We start from the raw sequence: 16,492 nt of genomic DNA on the forward strand, positions 1-16,492 counted from the left end.
AGACTAGTGATTTTCAAACTGTACTTCTCAGAGCCCTGAGGGCCTGAAGTGGGGGCCCAGAGGGTGGGACTCCAGGACTCCCTATACTTGCTTTAGCCAGAGCAGCTCCATTTGTATCTGTTTTATAGACTGAGTGTTCACATGACCTTTTGTATGATGGAAAGGCTTGGGGACTGCAAAATAAAGTCTGAAAACTGCTGCTACAGGCACTGGGGAGCCATTGAAAGTTCTAAGTAGGGGAGTGATGAGAACAGACATGTGAATTAGAATGCTTATAGGGTAAGGGAAGGGGAGGAAGTCAGCTCAGTGCGGAAGGCTGCTGCATTCTCCAGTGGGGAGAAGGGGGCTACCCTGGAGCACTGGCTATGGGGGTGGCCGAAGGGAAGGGATCCAGCTAGAGAGAGACCCCCACAGAGTGGGGAAAAGAGCTCTGGGTGGCATTGCAATGCCACCTATAACCAGGAGGGGTCAGCACAGCCATAAGAAAAGTCAGCCCCACAGGGAGTTGGGAGTGAGAACCACTGGCCAGAGGTTTGGGATGCTCTGCAATGACCAGCCTAAGGAGAGCAGGCTGCCCTGGAGTACAGAGCAAGGACAGAGGACTCTGGCAGGGGCTGCCACCAGGTCCCTCACAGAGAAGGGAAGGAAGGTGGCCCCCACCACAGCCTCAAATATGGCCGGTAAGCACTGGCTCTGGGAAGTAGCCAAGGGCCTGGGGGCTCTCCTGGGCTGGGAGGGAAGTCTCAGCTTTGTCTCTGACTTGCTGTGTGCCCCTGGGATGCCTCAGCCACTCTGGGCCTCCTTTTCTCACCCAAACAGTGAGCAGTTAGACCAAGTCAGCCCTTCTGTAAGTCCCTTCCAGCTCTAAGAGGCTGTGCTATGTGTGCTTCCAGAGGAAAGGGGCTCCCCACGAGGGCGTAGGCCTCTCTCTGGGCCATGATCAACCTGATCCAAGCTCGCAGTCAACTCTTGGGCCTCATTACATCACTCACCCATTGCATCTCGGGAGCCTCGAGACTGGGCTGAGACAGGGACATCAACCCCCAGACCAAGGCAGTTTAGCAAGCCAAACCCGAGGGTAGCCAGTGTGGGGGCTCCCCAGACTTGTTGCCAGGCCACAGGGCCCTCTTTGGCACTCGTGGATAAGCTCTCCAGGTTGATTTCTTCCCACTATTGTCAGACCTAGAAGGCAAATGCCCAGAGCTCCTCCTGCTGTGGAGCTTCCAGTCTCAGCGAGCTTCCTCCATCTCAAATCTCCCCTGCCTCCTTCCCGCTTAGGAAGATGAAGCTGGCCTGGGCTAGTCACCCACCTCTCACTATAGCCCTCCGCCTCCTCCCCACCCACCCTCTTCCATCAGGTGGGTTCCTTGGCCGCACACAGGCTGGCAGGTGTTCTAGGCCCAGCTGCCATCCCTAGGAGCCTACTGGGTGGTCCCGGGGCCTTGTTGCTGGTAAGGGAGTTGCTGGGGCCATCCTGGAGCCCTCCCCTTTCCCCTCCCTGATGTAATCGAGGAAGTCCTTGAATTTCCAAAGGCCTGCTGCTGGGGGTGGGACAGGGGTTGAGAGCCATATAGCTCAGATCTGTGACTGTGGCCAACATGGGGTTCTGCTCACCTTCTCTGCTTGGGGGCCGGGTGGGCCAGGGGCTCCCTCTTTGCCTGGGAATCCAGGGGGACCCTATATCAACAAAGGAGAAGGTGGAAATGAGCATGGGTCTGAAGGGGGAGCTCCCCTTCCTTCTTCCTGCTGTGTGTGCTTCACTGTTGTTGATGCTTTCTAGAAACACCACCCAGGAGCATTGAGTCTGGCGGGCCTGCTGGGCTGGGGCCCACCCAGGAGGCTCTGCCCTCCAGGTCCTGGCTTCTGGAATCAGGCCTGGACACCCAGGCCGTTTCTCCCCTGCCTCTTCCCTCCCCTCTCCAGGCCCATCTTGTCCAGCCTGGCTTGGTCAGGCCTGCCCCTCCCAGATGGGATCACATCAGACAGAACTGGCTTTGTATCTTCACTCACCGGCGGGCCTGGAAAGCCTGGCTGGCCTTGAAATCCCTAGGGGAAGAAGCAAGAGACAGTTTGCTGTGCCACCTCCTCTCCCGTGCCTGGCCACCCAGGCGGAAAGAGTTGCTTCTAGCCGTGGGGCCTTGCTTTCCACTCTGCCTAAGATGGCCAGCAGGTGAGGCTCTGGGCATGAGGTGGGAGGTCACAACTCAAGATGCATGGGGACTGGGAGACGAGAGCTGGTCACCCCTCCACACGAGAGGGTCCTACCCCTCACTGCCCACCCCCAGCCATCCACTGTGGTCAGGACAGCTAGCTGGGTCCCAGTTGTCACTTACCTGGTCACCCTTCTCACCCGAGTTTCCTTGGGGTCCTCGCTCTCCTCGGGGACCCTGTCACCACGGACAACAATGCAGTTGAACTCAATCTCTTTCCCCTCAAGTCCTAGGGCAGGACCAGTATCAGGGGTCCCCATGTCCACATCTCCCTGTCCCGCCCTCCCTCACCGCTGGTCCTGCGGGACCTGGGAGGCCTTCAGATCCTGGTGGGCCCTGGGGACACAAAAGAGCAGAATCAGTCACTCTGACTGGAGGGGATAGGCAATGAGGGGGTGGGGCAGGGGACAGGGGCACAGAGCAGAGGCAGGTGATGTGGTAAGAAGACCCCCTAAGCCAGCAGGACTCCTCTCCCTGGTCTGTTCAGGCTTCTCCTCTCTTGCCTAAGCGACTGAACCAACTTCTTAACTAGTCCTGCCACCTCCTGGCTCATTCCGACTCAGCCAGCAACTGGCTGCCATCTTCACTTCTTCAACACAGCTCTCTCTCTCCAAAACCTTCGCAGCTCCCCTCTGCCAACTGAATGAGGGGCATGCCTTCTGCCGGCGCTGGGCTTCGGGGCATTCTGTGATCCGGTACCAATCACCCTTCCGGCTTCACTTCCCTCTCCCTTTCTCATCTTCTGCCTTGCTTAGTCAGCCACTGTGCCCTAAACACACTCTAGGCATTCACACCCAGGGCCTTTGCACGGCTGTCCCATAGACCTAGACTTCCCACCATTCTCAGACCCCTTCTAGGTCTCTTGAAATCGTCCAAGAAATCTTCAGCGCCCCAACCCATGGCCTCTCCCTCTGGGAGGCCCCAGTACAGACGACCATGTGTCCCCCTCCCCGACTCCATCCAGGGCTCAGCCCAAATGCCGCCTCCTCAGAGGCCTCCCTGACCCTCCTCTCACAGCACCCTACACACGGCCCAAGCCCTTTACCTATTTTCTCCATTGGTTTTACTTCTCATAATTTGTATGTATTTGTTTATTCATCTGTTCCTTGCCTCCCCCACTGGAATGTGAGCTCCATGAAGACAACAGATGCAATTGCACCCTCAGAGCCAGGCGCCCAGCAGGCCCATGAGAAATATTTGGTATTAAATAAATGCGTGGCAGGGTTTGCCGCACCCACTGGGGCCTCGCCTACAGGGCAAGGAGGAAGGGTAGGCTAAAGTTTGGGAAGTTTATCACAAACACATTCCAGGACGAGTGTCAGCTCCACCTTAACTCACTAACTAGCTGCGTCACGTGAGCCTCAGTGTCCTCATCTGACAGCCGCTCAGGTCCTGAGCTCAGTGAAGGCCTGGCTCTGCAAAGGGTGGCTCCGGGCTTGCAGCAAACAGGCCAGGTGGCTGAGCTGGGTCTAGAACCCAGGCCTGGCCATCTCTGGCCTGCCCCTTCCAGCCTGCCTTTGCTGGGCTGGGGGCAGTTTCCTGGTCCCCCTCCCCTCGGCGGCCTGGGCCGTGGGCTCCATGAATCCTGCTGGGATCCTCCTCACGCTCGCTCCTGCCTCCGCAGCCACCAGTCTGTGCTGACTGCTTGAGCCGGAGCTGGAGTGGCTCAGGGGACAGGGAAGCAGGGGTCATGTCCTCCCATCACAGGCTTCTGGGAAAATCTCTAGTGGTGGTGGTGGAGGCCGTGGTGGAGGCGGTGGGCAGGGATCAGCTCCCTTTGAAGGCTCCCGCCTGCCCCCGCGCTAAGCTGCGACTCAGACTCACCGATTCTCCCTTCTCTCCCGAGGGCCCAGTGTAGCCACGCTCTCCCTTGATGCCCTGACAAGCAAGCAAAGAGAGAGAGTGGAATTAGCCCCGCGGCCCGCTCATCACAGTGCTAATGTGAGGGGTGGAGACTACAGCTGGCACACAGACAGTTGGGGGAGGAGAGAGGTCGGCTGCTCCTCACCCACCACTGTGGCTCTCAGTGGGAAGCGGGTACATGCCCGCCCGGCAGGCTCCTGTATGGGGTGGCACCTCTGTGCTGTCCTTCGAACTCTCTCAACCTCCCCCGGAAGCAGATCTTAGTCTCGCCGGGTCCTGGCTTCTCAGTGCAGTAACTGTAGAGAGCTCCCAAATTAGAGTGGTGGGGCCAAGCCACAATACCAAAGGGACTTACAGTAGGGGCTGTGCACGGACGGCCTGGCAGAGGCACGGGCTGAAATGCTTAGAAAGGAAGGAGCCTGCCAAGGGATGTCCAAGCCTGGTCCTGTCCTGACTACCACCCCAAGGCCCTGGTACCCCAGAACCAAGGTCCCCTTACTCACAGGCAGTCCTGGGGGGCCCATGGCACCTGGGTAGCCAGGTTGCCCTGGAGGACCCTGCAAAGAAAAGTAGACATGATAGATCAGCTCCCTAATGTTTCTGTTTTCCCCTTCCGGGGCAAAAGAGTGGTCAAAGCCGGAAAGCCTGGAGCCCCCACTCAGCAGGCACCCGCCCACCCCAGCACAGCCACCACCATGGGCCATTTCCCCAAAGCCCAGGTTCCCTAGGTCTTGACTGCCACCTCAGGCCTGGGGCTGGTGACAAGCACCAGCCTGACCAGGACCCTGGGAGCTGAGCCACAGGAAAAGGCCCAGAACAGGGAGTGACAAAGACTAGGGAGTGGGGACCAGAAAGGACCTGCTGAGTGCTGCAGGCAGAGGGAAGGTAAAAGCCCCCGGGGGTACTGGTAGAAGCCAGGGGCCAAGGGTATTTGCCCTTACAGAGACCGGCCTCCCTTGATCCTAAGGGGGTATGAAGACCCCCATACTGAGGGAATCAGGGCCGAGGGGCAGAGAGTTTCAAAAGGAGTCCACTTCCCATCTTCCACACAGCAGTCACCCCTGGGGCTCAGACTCTATCTCCCCAGGGCCCTTCGTCTATCTCCAACCCCTGCCAGCTTCCTCTTACCAGTTCCCCCTTCTCTCCTGTCAGGCCCCTGAGGCCTCGCTCTCCTTGAAGACCCTTGGAGAGAAAAATCATGAGAAACCGCAGGAGACAGCATTCCCCGCCCAGCCCCTGACTCCTGCCCCCTGCCCTGTGGCCTCTGTTCCCATTCCAGGCAGAGGTAGGGGTTGCTGGTGGCAGCCCTACAGCCCCAGCAAGATGTCCACAGGGAGTGAGCCCCACAAAGGTAACTGTTGGAGGTATAAATTCTCTTATATAGGTGCCTCTCAGAAGCACATCCCCCAAGACAGGTAACTATAGAGATATGCCTCCAAGGTGAGTGACTCCCAGAAGGTACCTCTCAGGCAGGTGGCTGTCATTGGTGTGCCCTACTGTGGCAATTGTCTGGGGTGCACCTTTAGGAAGGTGACACATGTGGGCTCCCCTTGAGGGGCAACTGTCAAGAGAAGTGTCCCTAGAGTGATGCTCCCACCAAAATGCATCACTAGATACCCGACACTTACCTGTCCAAGTCCCCCCCACCCCAGCCCAAATCACCTTCTTTTAGGGATGCAGGGAAGAGACACGGGAAGGCTCCCTCCAGAGCAGTCCCCATCACTTTTCAGGGTGGAAAGGGATATCAATTTCAATTGAAGCCAGAGCCCTCCGCCCCTCACTCCCTGCCCTGGCCTTCACAGATTCACCGCACTATTAAGGGGTTGTGTCTGCCCCTTCTCCCTTTTGCCCACAAGAGATGGTACCCAAACCTTTCCAGAACACAAGAGAGATGGCTAGACGGACATATGGCCCCTTCACCCAAGCAAGCAGAAACAGACAAGGTCTGGCCAGGATGAGGACGTGGGGACAGTGGAACTGCGACAAGGAGGGGCCCTGCTCCCTGGGCCTCCATCACCGGGCCTGGGAGAAGAAGAGCCAGGCTCCGGGAACACAGAATCTGACAAACAAGAGGTTAGTGTCCATGACCCAGGAGGGAGCAACAGTGAGGATGCAGATGATTTAAACACACTTGTGACGATGACGAAGGCAGAGCAATTAACGACACCGGGCAGAAGGAGCAGGCCAAGATACTGGGCACAGAGGGGCAGGGCCCCACGACACCCAGAAACCCAACTGGCTGGCATCACAGGTCCAGCCTTGGAGCAGACTGGGATTGGAGCCAAGGAAGAGGAAAGAAAGAGGAGGAAGCTGAGAGTTTCCTCTAGGATGATGGGAAAGGTGCAAGCATGGCCACCTTTCGGTCCCCAGGGTGCTTCTGGACAGCCCTGCCAAGCAGCAGGGCAGCAAACCTGTGCCAGCTTGCACTGCGAGGCCCTAAAGCTTTGGCATCTCTGCTGGGCTCTGTGCCAGGTACTGGCAGGGCCCCAAGAATGACTTTCAGCAAATCTTCAGTCAACACCAAAGGTGGGAGACGCAGGAGGCAGAAACGAAAAGGGAGGAATAAAAGAGGCCCCTAGAGGCACCAGCTTAAAATAAGAAAGTGAAATAGCTCCAGAGGTCTTTTTAAGGAGTGATGTGTGATCGTGGAAGAGGAAAGGGAAATGGAAGCGGAGAGAAGAGAGATGAGGGAGAGAAAGCAGACGGGGGAGAAAGGAGAATGGGAAGAAGGCGGAGCCTGGGAGAATGTCTAAGCTGTTTGGACCTCTGGGAACCTGTGTCGTTAGCTACCATGCCTGCAGGGGGACGACGACAAACACGCAGGATGGAGGTGAGGGCGTGACAGGGAGACAAGCAAAAGCCACAGAGACCTGGCTGGTGGGGGAAGGGGAGGTCGAGCAGCACTAGGTTCTTACAGGCAATCCGGGGGAGCCAACAGCACCAGGAAAACCTGGGGGGCCCTGGTGGGAGAAACAGGCAGGTCACATCTCACAAGCACAGTCTCCCTGGGGCACAGTCTGGGGCTGAGGGGGTCATGGGAGAGGTCACGGGAATATTTCAAGGCAGCTGGAAAGGAGATTCGTTGGAAGTCTTGGCCCAGAGGTATCTACTCCTCCCCTTGGCTCCAGGAAAAATGGCTCTGCCATAAGCAGAGACACGAAACAGCCCCCAGAATCAAACAGCCCTTCCCAAGTCTTTCCGAGTCTAAATGGGCTAGAAGCCCCTCAGGCCTGTTACCTGACTTCCACAGGCCCCCAGGTGGGTGGCTCCCTGGTTCTAAGATAGCTCCCACCAGCCATTTTTCCTCCAAAGAAAGCATTTTTCAGTTCTTCCAGTCTTTTCTAGTCACTTCTATTTTCCTGCCATATGAACGCTACAGAGGACTCCAGGGTGGATGCTCCTGGTCTGGCCTTTGTAGACTTGTCCTAGAAATGGCCCTACAGAGCAATGGAGGGCAGCTCCATCTCAGCCCCTGGCCCCTGTAGGAACTGGTGTCACAGGGGCATGGAGAGATCTGGCCAGGGCGCCACACGCTTTCCTGGCTGCGGAGACCACAACTCAGAAGCCTAGGACCCCTGCCCACGGCAGCCTGGATCCCTTGTGCAAAACATAGCAACGATGGGGAAGGGAAACACAGGTGCCACCCCCGAGGGCCTCCTCTAGGCAGGACCAGGGCAGAGCGGGCAGAGCAGGCCAGTTCCAGGGGATTTGGTGGTGGGAGTCTGCAGTCCCCACAGATGCTCTGACGGGGAAAGGAGCAGGCAGTGGAAGTTCCCCCTTCTGCCCTGCCCAGCTTCCTGAAGACAAAGCAGCAAAATGGTGTTGGAGCCCTGTGACCCCTCTGAGAGCTTCTCAAGTGGACCAGGAAACCACAGATACTTACAATAGGGCCTGGAGGACCTGGGGAGCCCCTCATGCCAGGCGGACCCTGCAAAAGAAGCCGAGGGAAATGGATGAAGAGGCTCAGGCCCCACAGAGTCTGGGGTCTCAGCAGCTTTCCTACCATCGGCTCACCACAGCCAGAGTCGACAGGCAGCTGATGTCAAAGCAGGATGTTAAAGCTGATGTTCGACCTTTCATTCAGTTCATTCGATTACCCCCAAAAAATTTACTGAGCAGCTGCTATGTACCAGGCACTGCTCCAGGTGCTGGGGATGCAGCAATAAACAAAACACAAAAATCTGTGCCTTCTGATCTTACGCTCTAGGGGAGAGGTGGACGGTAACAAAAGGACAGGGGCTGGCACATGATTTGGTGCTCAGTAGATACCTATGGATTGGTCCTAAATCAAGGAAATATACAGTAGGTCCGACAGTGATGACTGTGATGCAGGGAGGGGGACTGAGGGGGTCCTAAGATTTGAGGGGTTCAATTTTAGAGAAGGCGGTCAGGAACATCTCCCTGAGGAGGTGATATTTGAGCAAAGGGCTGAAAGGGTGACGGAGCAAACCCCAGAGAAGAGAGCTGCAGGCAGAGGAAGCAGCTAGGCCAGGAGAGGGAGTGTGTCCCGTGGACCAAGAGCACCAAGGAGGCCAGTATGTAAGGGGAGCAGGTGAGGTCAGAGCAGGAAGGGGTGCCAGCTGACCTAAGGCCTCGGAGGCCCCTGAAGGACTCCCAAGTGATGGGGAGCCACTAAGGGCCCGAGAAGACATTTGGCAGGAATTAAACTGTCCTCGGGAACTAAGGGCCACTTAGTAGAGACAGCCATCTCAGGGCCCTGCCAAGGTTGGGGCCCAGCCCCTGGTCTTACCTCTTCTCCTCTCTGGCCTGGCTGTCCTGGAGGACCGGGCAGGCCGGGGCTTCCAGCACAGCCTGGCTCTCCCTCGTTGTTGTCTCCCTGGAGTGGATGGATGGAGATGGTGGGGGTGAACTGTCAGGGTCCCTCCCTGTGGGGCTCAAGGCAGGGGGCGAAGAGAAGGCAAGGGCCCCCTCACCCGGGCCTCCTCAGCTCTGGGGCGCTCCCGCTCTGCGAAGCACTGCAGAGGACAAGAGAGGCTGTCAGGTGAGGCTGCCGGAAGCTCTCCCTGCACCAAGGCCACCCCTGAGCCCAGCCCCCTACCCGGGCACAGCTGTCAAGGCCTGGCACGCCGGGGATGCCCTGGTCTCCCTTCTCTCCTTTCTGCAGGAAGGCCGCTGGGTGGGCTCTCTGCCCCTGGACACAGTCCCCGCAGAGGCTCTGAAGAGGGAAAGGGACAGGCAGTGCGGCGTGGGTCTGAGGCCAGGATGGGCCAGATGGGAGAATTCCCCTCTGAATTCAGCCGGGGCACTCAGCCTGGACAGTCCTCCGCCCACGCTCTCCCTTCTCCCCAGCCACATCCCTGCAGCAGCTTTGCTCCATCCTCAGGGGACCCAATCCCAACACTGACTTCAAGTTTCCTCCAGAAGGAAGCTCTGGTGGGGCCAAGCCAAAGCAACTTTCCAGACAGGCGTGTGGGAGGAGGCGGAGGGGCCCGCAGAGGGACCATCTGTCCCTGCTGTTTCTGCACCTTGCACCCACTGCGAGGACACGCCACAAGGATTTGGGCTGAAAAGGCCGGCTCCAAACACCAGCTTTGCCGCCCAAGGGAGCAAAGGAAGCAGCTGCAGGAGCAGCCAGGCCTTTTGCAGGCACCCTCAGGGGTGGAGCCTGCCCTCTTCCCCAGCAGATCCCGACTGTCACAGACTCCGAGTTTGCTAGGCCTAACAGTCTTCCCGACAAGAAAGTCTTTCTCTCTTACCTGGGGGTTTTAACCTCTCTGGGTCACAGAGCCCTCTGAGAATTTGACAGAAGCTATGAGTCCTCTTTCCAGAAAAATAAAACTGACTGGTGAAAACTGGACTATAATTTCAGAGGACTGGGGAGACGCCCTGGAGTCTACGCATGGCCCAGCGCAGAGTCCACAGACCCCCGGGCAGGAGCCCCTCCCCAATCTTCACTGTTCACTGCAAAGCCCAATGACGATGGCTGTCATTTACTCTGCACCCATGTGCCAGCCATCGTAATAGGCCTTTGCACATTGTCACACTCAACCCTGACCTGGCAATAAGGGAGGTCATCTTATAAGCATGGTGGAGATGAGAAAGCCAACACTCAGAGAGACAGTGTGACTCGTCTAAGGTAAGGGAGAGCCTGGACTAGATAAACTCTGGTCTGCTGAGGCCAGAGCTGGCGCTCTGTCCACAGGCGTAGGCTTGCTCCGGGCTGTGGGTGCATGTGGTGGCTGGGACTCCTGGTCAGCACCCCTGGGACGTCATCTGACCCCTTCTCCAGACATTATTTAATTCCTGCTTAGGGCCCTCTTCAGAGCACTTGATGAAGAAGGCATCAGATGGAATGTTACACGGAGAAATGGTAAATCCTGCTGGTGAAGCTACGCAATCATTCACTCAGGGGTGGGACCTGGGGAAACCCCAGACTGCCGGAAGCCTAGGGGAGAACCACTGGGGGTTCACTGCCACAGCCCCACTGTGACCTAACACATAACTGCTGCCAGGAGGTTAACCTGACCTCGGGCTGCTTCTGGAGACATCTGCTGTCCAGAGCAGGGGCAGGGCGGGCACTCCCTATGTTCTGTCCTGACCAGGACCTGCTGGGGTGGTGTCCATGGTATCGACTAGCCAGTGCTAGAAAGGCGTGGCCAGGACAGGGGGGCTCTGGTGGCCAAGGTGCTGTAGGAGAGACCCCTGAGGACGTTGAGCTGGAGGGCAGAAGAGTTCAGGTCTCATCTCCAGAGGTGACTGAGCAAAGAAGGGTTTTGTCACCGTTGGTCCCCAAGAGGAATCTCTGCACAACTTGGGAGGCCAGACCAAGCCACAGCCCTTGGGTGTGATCTTGACATTGTCTGCAGGCCCTGGCACAGGCCAACTCTCTTACCAGGCCCCAAGTCCCCTTGCACCATTTGAATTGCTTCTCCAATCCTATATCCTCCTAGATTCTTTCTGGATTAACCAGAGGAGAGCCAAAGCCTGCTCCCAAGCCCCCATCCAGGATTATCATTGAACATAACCTTGGCAGCAGATCTGATGATCCCACAACTGCACTTTCGCCCTCCCCACTCCACTCTAGAAGCTGCTGGGCTCTGCCCTAGTGTGACGAGGATACGGGGCCTCACTGGCAGAGGGCTCTGGGGTTGGAACTGTCAACAACATCCACCACGGGGGTACCTTCTCAGTATTCCTTCAAACACTCATGCAGCAGATACTGACGAGGATCTGTTACAAGCTGGGCACCACTCTGGGCCCTCGGAGCCATGCTTGGAGCGCACACTGCCCACAAACAGCTCCGTCTGCAGCTCTCTCTGTGCAGCGCCACCTTTGCCAGTCCCTACTCCCTCCCTCTTACCCTCTCACCCTCTTACCTGAAGGAGGTGCTGTTCAATCGGTAAGGATCCCTACAAGAGACAGACAGGAAGGCGGGAGACTTATGGCATCAAGTGGAGCCTTGGGAAGTCGCATGCCATCCAGGCTTCTCCCAGCTTCGGAAGCGGGAGACTGGAGGGACCCCTACTGCGGCTCAGGGAGCTGGCCTGGCAGGCTCCTTCCTGGGAAGGGGGCTACACAGTGAGTCCTGGCCGGCACCTACCAGTTCCGCAGTTAGCCCGGGCTGTCCTGGCAAGCCGTTGTTTCCAGGCTCTCCCTGCAGCCAAGAAGACAGGCGAGTGAGTAGACGCCCCTCCCTAGCCCACAGGGCACCCTGTTGCATCCCCACCATGCCCACTGCCTCTTCCCTTCATCCTGTAGAGCTGAGAGCCCATATTCTTAGCTCAAAATCTCCAGACCATTTGTATGTAAAGTTGAGGAAGCCCAGAGGGGTGACCCCCCAAAACCAGTCCAACAGGGAGTTTTTTCCCCACATGTTACAGAAAGGTCAGCATTAGACAGAGGGTTTTCTATACAGTAAGTAACTATTGTTTCTTTCTGTGCTAAGTCTTTTTGCTATATTTCCTCACTGAATCATCACAATTCTATTGGCGAGCTAGGTGTTATCTCCATCTTAAAAAAAGAATTCAGAGAGGGCGAGTAACTGCCAAGGTCACAGGACAAGCAAAGCACAGCTTCGACTCCTTTCTTAACCACTATTTCAGCATCATTTCTCAAAAGAAACTCCCCAGAGCATTCATATACACAGCACAGAAGAGGCTTAGAAGTCAGACCTAGCTAGGTGCAAATCTCAGCTATCTGTATAACTTTTGGCAGGTTACTTAGGGGAAAAAAAAAAAATCTCTGTGCTTCCATTTCCTTATCCATAAAACAGGGATAGTTTAGGGTGAGGCTTAAAGGAGACCATGGCTGTAAGGAGCTTAGTACAGAGCCCGGCATGCAGGATGCTCATGAAATACTTGACGTCCAGTCTCCTTGCTCCCCTTGCAGATTCACAGTGCATAGTTGCATATTAAATACTCCACGGAGGCAGGGAGTATTTTCTCTTTTAAATCCCCAGTGTCCACCATGGAGGAGGCATGCATTAAATACGTGTTAGGTGAATGCACCGCTGCCCACCCAGCTCTGCCTGCGTGGGATCTCCTTGGCCTGCTCTGAGCGTTGGCCTCCCTTCAAGTCCCAGCTCCCAGCAACAGAACATGCCATTCTCCCTGCCCAGCCCACCCTATTTCAGGCCCGGCTCGATCGGGACTGTGTCAGACCCCACGTCAGCCTCCCTGGCCCCTCCTGCACTGCCACACATGTCACCCAGCCCTGCTCATTCTGCATCCTAAATCAGTCAACAGGGTAAAGTGCTTAGAACAGTGCCTTGGGAAAGGGAAAACACCTTGAACTTGTTCGTTATAATTATTCCCTAAATCATTGTTCAAACCCTACACCACTCTGTTGCCTGTGTGTTAGTTTTAAGACTGACTCTTTGTGATTTTCTTTTCCTGCCCTCCCAGAACTAAATGACCCACCTTTGGTTCTACTGTAGAGGTGAAAAGCTATCTAGTCCGCTACTCACTATCTACCTGCTACCTAGCCTCTGAGCCTCAGTTTCTTCTGTGAAACAGGTGAGGATTACACGAGATAACCAAGCAGTGGCCTTGGAGCAGTAAGTGCTGTCTATCTCTGAGCCTGTTTCTGTACCTGAAGAGGGCAGCTGCTGGGCCCTCCCTTTCTTGAAAGGACTACAGGAAACAATCTGGCAAGTAGGACCTGCACCCTGCCTGGCACGGGGCAGGTGCCAGTTAGTGGCAGCCTCAGCTTGGTCTGCAGCATTGGCACTGGAGGAAGACCCTGGTGCCTGGGACCAGACTCAGCAGTCACGCTTTTCATCCTCATTCCCCCAGCATGTCTTGGCAGGGTTCACACTCTATCAGCGTGAGCTTGTTAATGGATCACTTTAAAATAACTGCCATGCTTCCCCCAAGCAAACTGCAAGCCCCCTGCAGACAGATTCCTGTGTCCTGGCAGTGTAGCAGGAAGCCCGGACATTTGGTAAATGTGCGGCAGGCCCATGGGGGATCCAGAATTGGCTCTACTTCTGCCTCTGGACAAGACAGAGAAAGCTGTGCTCTCAGTGGAAGCTGCCATCAGCAATGTGTGTGTGTGTGTGTGTGTGTGTGTGTGTGTGTGTGTGTGTGTGTGCGTGTGTGTGTGTGCACACACATGTGTGTTTAAAATTACAAAATCAACAGGGCAGTGAGGAGTACACAGTGTATAAAAAGCTTCCATGTGATTCTGCTCTGCTTCTTCAGGTAAGAATTACCCTTTCAGGAGCTGGGAGCCTGGCCACGGTCTGTGTCTCCTAAGGAGCTCCGGAAAATGTGGCCTGGTGTGCAAACCACTGGGGAACTGTCCTAAAAGGCAGTGCAGGGGAGAAGAAAGTGCTATGGACTGGGAAGCCCAGTCCAGCGCCACCAACTCCTAGCCAGGTGACCTCAGCCAAGACTCTTCACCCCTCAGAGCCTCGGTTTGCCCAGCTGTGAGTTGAGGATGAGACCACCTTCCGCCTGGAGTTGACATAAGGATGCAAAATAACGATAGTAGTTATCACTGTAATGATGGCAAATGCCTTCTAAGCATTCGGTGCCAGGCATAATTCTATACATTTCACATGCATTGACTTTTTTAAAACCAGCAAAAGCCCCATAAGCTACATGCTGTAATTATTTCTACCTGACAAATGAAGGAATTGAGACACAGGGAGGGTAAGTAACTTGCCCAGCATCATACAGCTAACACATAGCAGAGCTTAGATTCGAAGTCAGGCTACCTGGCTCCGAACGCACACTCTAATCACAATCTCAGCTCCTACTGCGCTCCCCTAACTATCTCTGGCCTCTCTGCTCTTCCCCCAAACACGTCAGGCACATTCCCATCTCTGGGCCTTTGCACCTGCTGCTGTCTCTATCGGGAATACTCTCCCTCACAGGCTCACTCCTCATTTCCTTGAAGTCTTGATTCGAATGTCCCTTTTCGAATCTTCTGAAAAGATTCAGATGTCACTTCTCAACTCTCTTCCCCGCCCTCCTCCCATTTTCTATCCCCCACTCCCTGCTTTATCTTTCTCCTTAGCACGTATTGCTATCTACTTGCTACTTGTCTTGCTTATCATCTGTCTTCCCTACTAGAATGCAAACTCCAAGAGGGCAAGGATTTTTATTTCTGTCCACTGCTGTGTCACCAGCATCTAAAACAGTGCCCGGAAAATAGCAGATGTGCAAAAATATTTGTTGCACGAATAAATACTAATCGCTGCTCCAAAACAGTGGAGCTCTATGCCGATGTAAAAATTTTTTTATCTGACCCAGATATGGGTTCTTGACAGCTGATCAAGGCCTGAGCCTGGCATGGGTGTCAGTGGGGTGCCTGGGCTAGCATACATGATGTTCCTCGAAAAGGGGCTAGGAGTGCACACAGCCTGCCCTAAGGGTCAGTGGGTCCTCTGGGCCACTCTGGGGAGCGGGAGCACAGAGGCGTGAGAAATGGCAGGCGTATGTGCTGGGCACGGAGACGCACACTCAGGGTCCAGCACAGACCATGTGCCCTACCACGCTGCCTCCCAAATTCTCATTCTCTTTTCCCCCTTTACCTGTAGCCCAGGCATTCCAGGGGGGCCTGGTGGTCCAGGAATACCTGGGGGACCCTGAGAAAGAGAAGAAATAATCAGACCCAGAAGAAAGCTCTGCCCCATCGCTGGGGGCAGAGGTATGAAGATGGGCAAGCCACGGGACGCTGGCAGACAAGAGAGACAGAGGAGACAAGCGACACACACCTGCGGGCCCGGCTGCCAGGAGCTGCCCATCCAAAGTCCCGGAGCACCCTGGGTGGGAGTAGGGGTCGCAAAAGAAGGGGAGAGGTTACAGGCAACGTCCACACCAAGCGCAGGGCTGCATGGGGAGGCAGCTGGCCGGGGTGCAAAGCCCTGGGGGGCTCTTGCATGTTGGGCCATGGCGGGAAGCTGGGCCTCTCCCCCAGGCTGGGGGGAAGGCTCTTAGCTTCACTTACCGGCATTCCAGAGAAGACTGGGTCTCCTCGGGAGGGGCAGGAACACTCCCCTGGTTCACCCTGAAAAGGCAAGAGCCTTTGTCAGAGGCGGGCAAGGATGGAGGACCTTCCGGAAACTGGTATCTGGGAGGCAGCATGGGCTCTTGGGATTGGAGAGGCCAGGGTTTAAATCTAGGATCTGCCTCTTATGATTGTGCCCTTGGGCAATCCGTTGGACCTCTCTGAAACTCAATCCTTATCTGTAAGGTGGGGATAATAATACCGAATGGAATGCACAGACCACATGACTGACCACATGACGCTGGAATGGATTAGCGTATGGAGCACTCAGAGAACAACGGCTGTTGCTCTCACTGCAGTTTCATCGTCGCCTGCTGCCGCCAAGGTATTCTTGCCTCCAATGCAGCTGCAGCCTGACCTGGTCGCAGCCCTCCTTCCATAAGCCCAGCCTGGCTTCCATGCCCTTCTCTCCTGGTCCCTCACACCAGCCCTTTGTGACTCAGTTCCTGCTCCTGTCCTCTGACTCAGCACCCATTTGAAAATGCAGTTGCCTCTCTGCCCCCCCTCCCCCCGCCGCCCCACACACACACAGGAAGGGCCTTGGCTGCTCTCTGGGTTTCTGGGAATCTTGGTTGAGCCCTGGGCCAGCAACCAGGTAAAATAGGGAGAGCATTTGGGGTCTCTGCTCCCAGGAACCAGAGTTGGTGGGGGACAAAGAGACAAGGATGACTTCTCAGTTCCCATCTTCTGTTCCAGGGCCACTACTATGTATATAGGATCCCTTGGGTGGCAGGACTATACAGGCTGCTAATTTTCCCAGAGTAGTAGGACTTACCTTCTCTCCCTGAGATCCCTTTTCACCCTGCAGGGAAGACACACAGGGAGGTGAGTAAATAAGGATACAGAGGCAGGGCCCGCTGTGACTTGCTGCTGCCCTGAGACACTGTACTCACTGGCATCCCTCTGGCTCCTGGAAGTCCAGTCTGTCCTTGCCGCCCATCAGC

At 55.9% G+C, this 16,492-nt stretch overlaps 1 protein-coding gene across 12 annotated transcripts in view; it reads right to left on the reverse strand.

Annotated features, from left to right (window-relative positions):
* Positions 1-16,492, reverse strand: part of COL16A1 (collagen type XVI alpha 1 chain) — a 49,916-nt gene that overhangs the window by 11,416 nt on the left and 22,008 nt on the right. For 7 of the 12 annotated variants that reach the window (XM_011357815.2, XM_023529267.1, XM_011357813.2 and 4 more), the window contains 17 exons: positions 15,489-15,548; positions 15,256-15,303; positions 15,073-15,126; positions 11,635-11,688; positions 11,411-11,443; positions 9,133-9,249; positions 9,008-9,049; positions 8,824-8,910; positions 7,957-8,001; positions 6,989-7,033; positions 5,202-5,255; positions 4,577-4,630; positions 4,035-4,088; positions 2,502-2,546; positions 2,334-2,387; positions 2,011-2,046; positions 1,615-1,677 (listed from right to left, as the gene is read on the reverse strand). In XM_011357815.2, coding sequence (XP_011356117.1) covers positions 1,615-1,677; positions 2,011-2,046; positions 2,334-2,387; positions 2,502-2,546; positions 4,035-4,088; positions 4,577-4,630; positions 5,202-5,255; positions 6,989-7,033; positions 7,957-8,001; positions 8,824-8,910; positions 9,008-9,049; positions 9,133-9,249; positions 11,411-11,443; positions 11,635-11,688; positions 15,073-15,126; positions 15,256-15,303; positions 15,489-15,548 — 945 coding nt within the window. Of the gene's footprint in view, positions 1-1,614; positions 1,678-2,010; positions 2,047-2,333; positions 2,388-2,501; positions 2,547-4,034; positions 4,089-4,576; positions 4,631-5,201; positions 5,256-6,988; positions 7,034-7,956; positions 8,002-8,823; positions 8,911-9,007; positions 9,050-9,132; positions 9,250-11,410; positions 11,444-11,634; positions 11,689-15,072; positions 15,127-15,255; positions 15,304-15,488; positions 15,549-16,323; positions 16,351-16,492 lie in introns of all 12 variants that reach the window. The other 5 variants (XM_023529273.1, XM_023529269.1, XM_023529265.1 and 2 more) reach the window with 4 other exon arrangements.

The sequence above is a fragment of the Pteropus vampyrus genome, unplaced genomic scaffold, assembly GCF_000151845.1.
Source record: "Pteropus vampyrus isolate Shadow unplaced genomic scaffold, Pvam_2.0 Scaffold36, whole genome shotgun sequence".
Classification (NCBI taxonomy): domain Eukaryota; kingdom Metazoa; phylum Chordata; class Mammalia; order Chiroptera; family Pteropodidae; genus Pteropus; species Pteropus vampyrus.